Raw genomic sequence first — 11,834 nt, forward strand, 5'->3', positions numbered from 1 at the left:
TTATATTAGAAATTACAAATGCGTGCTCCTACGGTAAAACGTGGGGACAACCATTATCAAACACCTTGTGGGCGCGCGCGCACACATACATGTTAACTTATCTTTTCCAATTGCATTCCCTTCACAACCAAGATTTTTCTACTCGATTTTGAAAAACAATGTGAGAAGTATAACTCATTAATACTAAAGCTTAAATTAATATTAAAGCTTAATATTTGAGAAAATACATTTAGAAGAAAATGAATTTATTTTGCTCATAATATACTACTGTAAAATTCATTATTACGTATCAATAATTAAATTCTTTTTATTATTAAAAATACACAGATGTTTATACTATAAATCTTTTGATTTTAGCATACATAACAGATTAAATAGACATCTAACGAACGATTTTTAAAGAAACGTTCATAGCAATATGCGACATTTTCTATTCTTGTTTTGACAAGAATATGTTTTGAAACATGAGGATTTTCTTCAAGTCAAGTTAAAAATTAGACTCTAAAGATGAAAGTATTATAAGTAACACGTATTTCGATTGGTGGTACAAAAAAATTTTAGGCAATGCTTAATTTGAATGTGCATGCGCTGTTGCACCATGCGCTAATGGGGTCTTCTTTTTATCCAACGATAGCAAATAGACGACTAACTTTACAAATAATCTATTAATTAATCACTGTCGATTACATTTGGACAAACTATATTTAGATGCAGTCGCATGTCCGTGAGTCGCGCGAGCGGTAGTATTTTTATAGTAAACACATAGGGAGCAATCGTCTAAATCTATTCTTTGATTAACCAATTTTAGGTCATTATATTTCAGAAAATTCGTTTATAAGATAAAAATCGTTTAAGATAAAAATCAACAAATACCTATGTTACTTAATTCTTCCAGAACCTTTTTGCTATAGTATTTTGAATCGCGAATTTCAGGATGCCTCATAGGTATGCTTATAAAAATGCACACATTTTTAAATTATAATGTAGAAATATTGTTACATGAAATATAATATATATTAGATATTATATTTAGATTTGCATGGAAAATTTTAAATAAAAAATCATACAGTTTTATAAATAATTAAAAATATTTATATCTCAAATTAAATTATGTCTAATTTTTGTTGACAAATATTATTTAGAAATTTTATTTTGTGAAAATTAATGTATTGTGACATTTCAGTGCAATTATTGTGATATATTAAACATATAATATGACGTCATCATTGTACAATAAATTATATGTATAATCGTATTTATGATATTATATTAAGTTTGCAATTAAACAAATTTTTTTACATATAAGAAAATTCTACATAGTTAAAATAAAAAAGAAAAATATATACTTAAAATCTTTCATTAAAATTTAATGCAAAAAAATATAAATATTCAATATATTTTACCTCCTCTCTATGAGAATTAGAATTCATTAGAGTAGAAACATCAAAATTCGACAACAGTTATATTTCACACACCATTATTTACATGTGTTAAATTAAACTTATTGAAGTATACCATATATATGATATAGTGTATAAAATTAATTAATTATAATAAAATACAATTTGCAACAAATATTTCAAATACGAAAACTCGTAAATTAAATTTAAGCTTTGTTACCATTTAAGTATCATATAATATATAGATTACTATAATATATTACTATAACATATTGCTATAATATGTAGACACGTTACATTTGCTTTCATTGTTATATGTATATAGTATTATTTACAGTAGTACATCGGAATATAAACAAAAAAATTTTATATATCCTTGATCTCTGTTATAATGACTTACTTTTTACTTAAATTTTTATCACGTTAAATATATTTTTTACTTAAATTTTTATCACGTTAAATATATTTTTTACTTATATTTTTATCACGTTAACTACTTATATTTTTCTTGGAAAAATTCCATTAACCAATTATTAGATAAAAAATATATCATATGTAAAACAGTTTCTATTTACTGATCTAGATTTATTTTCATTCGAATTCCTCATGTAGTTTCTTATTATGTAACTATTTAAAATTGTATAAATCACATATTACTTCCAATTGAAAATACTTTGGATTAATATCAGTTAGATATTTATTACTTATTCGAAGGTGGTCTCGCTATATCGTAATCCCTTTCACGGGAGATACTCGATCACGCTCAGAAAACTCCTGCTTGTCCATTATTCATAAGATATGACAAGATTATATAATGAAACATTCACACGGGTAATTTATTTGAACATTAACAAAAAGACAGAAAAAGACGCAACATGTTATAAACACTAAAAATTTGTTAAAATAAAAAAGAAATGTACAAAATTAACATAAGAATAGAAAATATCACTGTTTTATATATCAATCGCTTTTATATAATGTTATTATATAAAAGCTTTTATATAATATCTTTTATATAATGTTACAAAAAAAATAATGAAAACATTATATACACGCAGGTACGTGTACACACAAACAAATGCTATTTTTGCAATTCACTATTAACCTCTGTTCATTTCAGAATGATTACATATTGTATTAAAAAAAAAAAATATATATATATATATATCTTAACAATAATATTATAACGCTAAACACATTCAAATGTTACTATAAATAATATAAAACAATAAAATGTGTTTATTAGAGAATTAAAGCTGCAGCATGTGCAGCATGGCGTTCATTGTTATCGTATTGTTTGAGACATATGCAGTGGCGTCAACATTAACTCAAAAGCAGCATCCTTCAAATTTGCGCCGCGCAAATTTGCATCTTGTAGATCGGAGCCAGATAAATCACAGCACTAAAAATAGTAAAAGCATGTGTATCATAGTACATAAAAATATAACCCTACTAGCCAATGTGGGATCACTCGCGTTCGAGCAAAATTTCTCGCATTGCGTACGCCGAACGGTACGTGCACGGAGGTGACACTGCTTATACTTCACTATGCTTTTACGCGTCCCTCGAATATCTCCTTACGATTAGAAAATCCGCTAGAGGCGCTAGTTCCTACTTGCATCCTTTGATTTGACAGATTTGACTGACGCATAGACCTGCTAAACAATTAAAACGATTAAAACTGTTAGAAAGATTTATTCGATCTAGTAAGATTGAACTGTATTTTTTTAACCTGCATTTTCTAGTAAAACAATAACTTTCAAATCGGTTGTAAGCGTTGTAAGGATGCAGGTCGACTTATGCGCTTAAGTCGACTTATGCGCCAAGTGGCTTAATGTTCCCGTGAAACAAAATCTAGACGCGTAAATCTTGGCAGAGTCACCCCCGGGTATGTACATACATACATACGTGCAACACGTGCCTATACCCTGCCTAAAAAAACTTGGTCGGTAGGGGAATATGACGCCGCAGTATCGCTTTTCAACCGCTGTCGTTTTAACAGTTACGTCGGTGTAAAAAATTCACAGTGCACGACTGACCTCAGTTTGGCTGGGGTGAAAGTGCTAAAATTGGAAGTAAATAATTTTTTATTTTTTATAATATTTTAATATACGTCCACAATATTTGTAGCTTTCAACTTTTTATTAATAAAAGTATTAGACTTTTATGTTATTATAGAAATATTGCGTTATATGTATATGTTACTGTAAAAGCCCGAACTACGGTAAATCCCCAGATTTTCCAGTAAAACCTAAGATTTACCAACTCTTAATGGTAAAAGTCCGAACAGTTCCGTGATCATCGTTCATTTTAAAATTTTACCACCATTCACTTGGTAAATCTCAGGATTTACCGACATGAGTTGTTAAATGTAAGGATTTATAAAAAAAGGGACGACTTTTTCGGGTTTTATCATTAGAATTTAGTACATGCTAGGTTTTACTAGTGACGGCTGGTAAATGTTGGTTTTGGGAATAAAACAATAAGTACTTCTTAATCATTTATTTCAATTAACTATCAGTCAAAACCTTACATATTTTTATGTATCATATGAGAGTAATTATTAATCATTTATATTACTAATCAGTCAAATCCTTACCTATTTTGGTACGAGTAGCGGGGGGCTGCAGACTACCCACGAGTACGAGACAATGCGCCGAACACGTTATGACATGTCTTTTTCAACATTTACCGTGCCTTTGAGGTAAATCCTAAGATTTACCAAGTGAATGGTGGTAAAAGTTCGAAATGAACGATGATCACAGAACTGTTCGGACTTTTACCATTAAGAGTTGGTAAATCTTAGGTTTTACTGGAAAATCTTAGGATTTACCGTAATTCGGGCTTTTACAGTAACATATACATATAGTTTAAAAAATATATAAATATAAAGATGTAATATTTACTTTTCAACACTAAATTCATAATAAAATTCATTAAATTCACAAAACTGAAGCTACATTTATTAAAAATCCCATACTATCCGCTAATATTATATCATAAAAATAAGCATTTCTTATGTTGCAAAATTAACATTAAATTATGAATCCAAACCAATACAACCAGGAAATATTTTTTTTATAAAAATATGATCCTTTAGCTTCAATTCCTTTTTTTGAATCAGTTCTCTATGATAATTTTTAAGAAAGTTACGATTTTTTAAAAATTACTTAACATTTATCGTAACTTTGTTCGCATATTTTCTAAAATTATATAGTTTCATCAATTATTAGTTCACTTTTTAACCGTATACTAGAAAATTGAAACTAAGTAAAATTGTAGTTGAAAACCATCTCATTACGGTGTATCCTTTAATAGAAGCGTAAACCGCGAGTGACGGCTAGTGAAGAACAAAAATTTACATTGGCTAGTAAGTGTTAACAATAAAAAGTAGAAATTTTAAGAAATGTATTAAGATAATCTCTAAAGCAGTATACGTAATAATGAGATGAGTACCTCTAAATCTGCACCAGCTAAAACAGCTGATCTTAAAATGCAATTCTTAAGAATAGCATTTTTTAATGTAGCTACTCGGAGATTCACGGCTGCCATATTACTGCCTTCAAGATTAGCACCTTTCAAATTCACACCTTCCATGTTTGCCGGTATTAGACCCCCGGGATCTTCAAAATTACACGAATGCAAATTGGCTGCAGCCAGATTTGCGCACGACATTTTGACACATACAAGTTGAGCGCCTTGCAAATTGGCATGGGATAAATCAGCGCGTTCGAAACAGCATCCCGACAGATTAGCACCCGCCAGACTACAGTGATGCATAATGGCATACTATATTGAGAGAAACATAATGTATAGTTATCATTTCATTGTATCGATTAAAGTCAATAGCGCATAATGCAATTTTTCATGTCAATGTGTTTACTTGAGAAAATAAAGTCGTATAAAATGTAACTGCACTCATCCATTAGTTTCCATGATAAACAAAAACTTGGTAAAAGCAAATAATCGAAAATAACAGACGTAATTTCTGTTTCGATTGCAACGATTACATTTCTATTTTATCACATTGATGATATATTTTTCATACATAATTGTATAATTTTGACAATTCTACACGACACATTTTTATCGATTCAACTTAACCCATTTTCGCAGCGGAACAAAGCATTAATTATGGACTATTTTTTTTATTCTATCCGGTATTTATTGCCTATAATTTTATAATCTAAACGTCTTTGTAATATACATTTGTATCGTAACGATTTGATCTCGAGTTAACCACTGATCTAACGTACCAAAGTGCAATGATTAGCTGTTTCTTTTAGTTTTAACGTTTGATTTGACAATGATAATATATCCACATCGGAACTAAACATTTATTTATTTGTCGCTGCTGATGAAGAAAAGCTGTATGTTTCGACTCCGTGGTAGTAGAAACGTAATTTTTTTTATATACTTCTTTTTAACGTTATTTTACGTTATCACGAATACGCGTAACTACGATTAATAAACAATATCCTAAGTACATCGCATTAATTTCCTCATTGTTGACATTACCGTTTCCTGTATTACATTGCACAAAAAAATACTAGCTATTTATTATTAATTTAATTTAATTTATATATCACTTTTAGTACTTTACTAGATTGTATGAGATTTAACGCGAAAAATTGCATCACACTTTATTGATTTATTTTATACATTGCACTACATAAAATAAATGTCATTTTACCTTGAAATTAATATTCCTAAGATCTAGTTTTGAAAGATCGGCTCTTACGAAATCAACACCCTGGAATCTAAGTTCTGCGTTTGTTGGTGTAGACATAATGGCTTTAAGTACATCTTTGCGAGTTAGAGATACAAGACCCTCCTTTTGCTGTTCTTCTTTCTCCAACATTGTAGTTAGAATTCGAATAGCACCTTCGATACCGTAAAAACAAGCTTCCGCTAACACTCCTGTAAGTAAAATATTAGTCTCATTACAATTAATACGTCATATTGATTTTAACAAGTTTCGTAAATATGTACCAGCTATGTTAACATTGGTATCCAGTATTATTTGGCCATGCCTCAGGTAATTTAACAATGGCTCAAAATAAGTGGGACTTCTGTCAATCAGATATGCTCCCCGATGATCTTGTCTACTTGGCTGTATCGTACGTTCAGTATTTTCAGTTTCTGTGAACATCCTTTACAAAATGTTATAATTACTTTATTTTAACAGATTCATTTTTCTTTTCTTCTTTCGTTCGTACATGCATCTCACAAGGAAAAGCACGCGAGTATCGTGCTCGAAATTTGAGGAAACTTTAATACGTTGTAGTACGGATCGAAACAAGGGACACATGTTTTTTTACGTACCCCTTTTTACTTTTAGAGAGTAAAACACCCCTTTAAAGAAAATTGGTATTTATCTTTCGAAGCAAATATCGTCGAAATTATAAGAGATAGAAAAAAACGTTCCGAATTAAAGTTGAATAGCTGGAAAACTACTTTATAACAGTGATATAAATTTTTTTTACTTTTAATTTTTTTAACTTTTAATTTTTTTAACTTTTAATTTTTTAAAATTTTAATTATTTTTAAATTAAAAAAATTATTTTTAATTAAAAAATAATTTTTTCAATTACTGTTGTAAAGTACTCTTTATACAACTTTCATCCAAAACGTTTTTTTTCTATCTCTTATATTTTCTATCTCTTATTCGACGATATACGCTTCGAAAGAAAAATACCGATTTTCTTCAAAGAGATGTTTTCCTCCCTAAAAATAAAAACGGGCATGCATAAAAAAATACGTGTCCTTTATTTCGATCCGTACTAGAACGTATTAAAGGTTCGTACTAAAAGACGACATTTCCGTGCCTTTCCTCCATCGTCAGTTATTTTAATAATTTAGTATAAGTTTCCAGTGTCATTTTAATACAACTGTCTTTTAACTTAATAAAAAATATTGTAAACCGAGGATTTCAAATTCAATCTTAACATTAAATAAATAAATATCAGATGTTAAATTATACATCAAATTGTAAATCATAAGAAAAACTAATAATAAGAGCATTAATTTCAATTGTTCCAATTATAATAATTTATCTCTGTATTATGAAATTGCATTAAGAATTAAACAAACAGAGAAATTTTTAATTTCTTACAAGGGGAGACCCAACCTTTGACATCATAGATTTTATCAAACTTCAAATATTTTGCGGTATACCACTGATACTACTACACGGTATAACGACTGTTGCCAATGCGCAATAGTTAAAAGTTATCGTTTAAAGCTTAAATTATCGTTTATCGTGTGCCTATTATATACCGAGCCGATAGAGGTCATTATCGTACATTAAACATAGGTTGCGTCAACGAAATTCACTGTCAGTACTGAAAACCTTTAGTTTACGTTACGAATACTATATATTTTCAGTACTGACAATAAATTTCAGAGTCGAGCAAGAAAGATGTATAATGCAAGAATCGGTTAACGAGAGAAATTTATTTCTTTTTACATACGATGTTAAAGGTTTTCAGTTTAGATTCTGCTATTATGTTCGTAATTCTTTTAATTTGCAAACAAAAGAAATCATTATTTAGAAAGAATTATTTAACAAAAAAGTATTTCCCAATTAAAATATTTCTTTATAGGGTCACTGCACCAGTCGTTGAACAATCACCAATGAATGACTATTTCAGAAATGTATAAAAATAATAAGACTTAAAAATAATAAATTGTGAATCGATTGTATTTCTTACGATCTAATTTTCATAAAAATTTTATTATAGTAACATTTTATATTAAAAAATGTAATTATATTAAAATTTCATTTATACGTTTAACTGGTTCAACTTTTTAATTGTTCATTGACTGGTGCAGTGATCCTACATTTAACAAATACGTATTAAAAAAATACAAATTTTTACTGGAGACGAAAGTAAAAAATAAAAGTTATTTGTAAAATACATAATAAAATTTATTAATAAAATTTATATAATACAAAAATATAAATTAAAAATAAAGTTCGGTATAGCTCTCCGTAAATGTAACAATGCGCACACTGAAGAGGATTCCGTAGACTCGAAACGTTTGTGAATAATACTTGAATTATACGTTCAACTGTAAAAGAGATATTATTTATATCAACGCCCAAATCTATGCTCGTTTTCATTGGCCTTATTTACATTATTTCAAATTGAATTCGTATCAGCTGACTTCATATTAACGTGTAAATATAAAATATGGCAAATTAACAAAAAAATGAAGTTACTCAGATTTTTTTTTTTTTTGTTATTTTGCATATTCCGCAAATTTTTGAATGATAATAATCATAAAAAGGTCAATTTCAAACAATATTTTCTTGTAAACTATCGCACATTGGCAACGGTTATTATGTTGCGTAATAACGCGAAAGATATACTACAACATATTTCAAGTTTGGCAAAATCTGTGATGTCAAAGGTTGGGTCTTCTCTCCTTAGATATTTCCTATAAAAAGAATATAAGTAAAAGAACACGCTCATTGTAATAAAAACTGATTAATTCAGTAAGAAACAAATAATATACCTCGCCAACATACTCATAGGTTCCTTCTTCGTCAAAGTATCCCTAGTTGTAGTAAAATATTTTCCTCCAACATTTAGCGTAATCCATTCTGAATTCTTGCTTAGTGGAGTGTAGCTTAAATTTTTATTTGTATGTATAAAATTTTCTCCATTCGAAATATATAAAATATCGTCGTCTCTACAAAAAAAGATTGATTATATTTTAATAATGCATACAAATTTTAACATATAATTATGTCTAAATAAACTGTTTATAAGAAAATTAAACATTTTACCTAACGAGCTTGATATCATCAATTTCACCTCCTTGCGATGTAAAAATTTTCTTTGCGGTTATTTCGAATTTTGCGCTAGCTGCCTTCAATAATTCTTCTAACGAATGAGTCACTACAAATACCTACGATACACAAAATACCTACGCGTAAAAAATAAAACTAAATTTTTTTTTTTATTAAATGTTAATTGCAATCATTTGTAACTATTTTTATTTGCATTTTGAGTGAAATATAACCATAACTCTCGAAAATACATTATAACTTAGTATAATAAAACAATGAAAAAATATTACGAGGTTATGTGAAAATTTTCATAGAGGTTATAATTCTTTCGTTCGAGAAGTACTTTCAACATCACGCAACGAGTCATCTTTTTGCAGCGGTCAATGCAAGCGGAATATTGCAAATAGTGATATTACTTTTGCGTTACCGCAACCATAGATGCAAAAAGATTCTACAAATATATAATTAATGTAACAATTTCGCTTAGGTAAAAAAATATTTCGAATAAAAATATAATTGTTTTTCTCGATTTACACTGATATGTCAAATAGTTAACTCATAAATAATAAAACAATCTTGAAAATGCAGATTTAAATATAATTAATATGAATAAAACGGTATTACCTTCCCATTAACGTCAGTTCCATTAACAAATATAATTACTCTCTTCATTATATGATGACAAATCTTACTTAATAATAATTTAAGAAGAGAAAAATTGGAGAAATTTGTTAAATACTTGTATCTAATTATTAAATTAAAGCAGACCCTCCAAACATTCCAAAATTCTACAGGAGCCGTATATCATTTTCAAATCAAGTATAGATAGGGAACTCAAATAACTTTAATAGCCATAGAAAAACTTATATGTAGTGTTCGAAGTGCATTTGCGTAAATTAAGCTAATAGAATTTTGACTGCAATGTGTTTTAGCCCAGGTTTGTCGCCATTTGTTGGAATAGTCCAATTAGAACGGACGATCATCCGTTCTAATTGGACGATTCCGGCAAATGGCGACGTACATGGGTTAAAACACACTGCAGCCGAAAACGCTATAAAGGGCCTTGTACAGTCGTGTTCATTATAGTTGCGACACTTTTTCTTTGATGGTTTTTGGAATGTAGCCTTGCTCATCGAGCGGCAAACGTAATTGGCTGGATCCACAAGTAAGAACCAATCATGTCCTCAGCTCTCGTTACAGTTGGGCGTTCAGAAACGCATCTAAGAAAAAGTGTCGCAACGGGAGTGTCTCGGTTGCGCACAGACCCGATTGGACACCACCAATCATAGCGTTGGTTGGGTTAGATAAGTCAAGATGATTGGTGGTGTCCGATCGGGTCTGTGCGCAACTGGGCCTCATCCGTCGCAACTATAATGAACACGACTGTACATTCGTGTTCATTATAGATGCGACACTTGGGTCATGTAAAAAGTAACTAAGCATCAAGTAACTATACAATTTAAATTTTTTAATGAATGAATTATGACGCAATTTATTGATGTAATACTTATATATACGGAACTAGCAAACGACTAGCAAATGATTTGACATTGAAATATTGACGAAATAATGAGATAAAGGGTCCAATCGCAATTTCACCTAGTAAAGCTTGTCCAAATATAATTTCAATTTTTCTTCTAAACTAATTAGTATGCAAACAAAACAAAAAAACGTGCAAACACCAGCAAACGACTAGCAATAGAATGGTATTGTGTAAATTGATATAGCTATTAGTTCGACAGCTAACTTTGCCCCGGTTGCTATGTCAATATTTGCCATCTCTACTTTGCCATTGCCTATTGAGCGAAATAACAAAAGCGATTGGTCAATTTCAATGGTCTAACCAATCAATTAGATTGGTGAAAGAGATTTGTAATTTGACGGATCCTGATAGCACACAACAACTCCAGAAGCCAATGCCTACAGTTTTTTTTTCCGTTGGTAGGGATTAGATAAGTCAAGATGATAGATTATCGCACCGTACGCTATTGGACTCCGTCCTCCTCAATCTGACGAATCTTGCATAAATTAACGCAATTCTATCTTATTCTGTTAATTTTCGCTAAAAGAATAAATAAAATTTGTAAGAGCGGGCTATTAGGAGTTCAAAATCCCGCCTCACAAAAGAGAGGAGAACGTGTAAGCCGGAAAATACTAGGAAAGAGAATATCTCAACACGGTCTCTCGTGTGTCAGGAGCCGGAAATACCGACGAAAAGGAGGGTAAGAGGAATTAACTGCGCACCAAGAATACAATGGCAGAACCGAATTTTATTCACCGGTCGTGTACAGAAACGTGGCGACCATGCCGCACGTGAAGAGAGCTTCGACGAGTCTAAAGCCCCTATCAGACTACGCATTGAATATTGAAGATTGAAGATTAAAGATTGAGCTTTAGCCAATCAAAATAAAAGGAGTTAAAATTTCCTTGTTTCGATTGGTCAAATTTCAATCTTTAATCTTCAATCTCAATCTTTAATGCGTAGTCTGATACGAGCTTAACGCTTCCGATGATACACCCACGAGAGAGACCGCAGGGGTGGGCTAGTAAGCATTGCAGGGCCAATCGCATGGCGGTATATATATCACGTGGTTCGCAAAACCAATTGGGGTACGAGACAGAAGGTCACGTGACCC

At 30.3% G+C, this 11,834-nt stretch overlaps 1 protein-coding gene across 3 annotated transcripts; it reads right to left on the reverse strand.

Moving 5' to 3' along the window:
• Nucleotides 1-2,493: 2,493 nt before the first annotated feature.
• LOC105200421 (BTB/POZ domain-containing protein KCTD9) lies at nt 2,494-10,047 on the reverse strand. 3 transcript variants are annotated; one of them, XR_003269256.2, is made up of 8 exons: nt 9,823-10,047; nt 9,196-9,317; nt 8,922-9,098; nt 6,393-6,553; nt 6,094-6,320; nt 4,857-5,189; nt 3,309-3,463; nt 2,673-2,802 (listed from the first exon to the last, which is right to left on the reverse strand). XR_003269256.2 is itself a non-coding variant. In XM_026139333.2 (7 exons), the coding sequence occupies exons 1-7, from the start codon at nt 9,868-9,870 to the stop codon at nt 2,686-2,688; spliced, it is 1,185 nt and encodes a 394-aa protein (XP_025995118.1). In that variant the 5' UTR covers nt 9,871-10,047; the 3' UTR covers nt 2,494-2,685. The 3 variants fall into 3 exon arrangements, 1 of the variants encoding a protein (XP_025995118.1); XR_005574499.1 differs by lacking the exon at nt 2,673-2,802 and adding an exon at nt 2,816-3,055 and having other exon boundaries at nt 3,133-3,463; XM_026139333.2 differs by lacking the exon at nt 3,309-3,463 and having other exon boundaries at nt 2,494-2,802.
• Nucleotides 10,048-11,834: the final 1,787 nt, after the last annotated feature.

This window comes from Solenopsis invicta, chromosome 4, assembly GCF_016802725.1.
Source record: "Solenopsis invicta isolate M01_SB chromosome 4, UNIL_Sinv_3.0, whole genome shotgun sequence".
NCBI classification, from domain to species: Eukaryota; Metazoa; Arthropoda; class Insecta; order Hymenoptera; family Formicidae; genus Solenopsis; species Solenopsis invicta.

Bases quoted from the DNA above. Each gene is read 5' to 3' on its own strand.
- LOC105200421 (XM_026139333.2), bottom strand. From the start codon at position 9,870: ATGAAGAGAGTAATTATATTTGTTAATGGAACTGACGTTAATGGGAAG. The intron at 9,318-9,822 runs GTAATACCGTTT...TGTGTATCGTAG, and splicing joins GAACTGACGTTAATGGGAAG to GTATTTGTAGTGACTCATTC. The intron at 6,321-6,392 runs GTACATATTTAC...TTTTACTTACAG, and splicing joins TACCAATGTTAACATAGCTG to GAGTGTTAGCGGAAGCTTGT.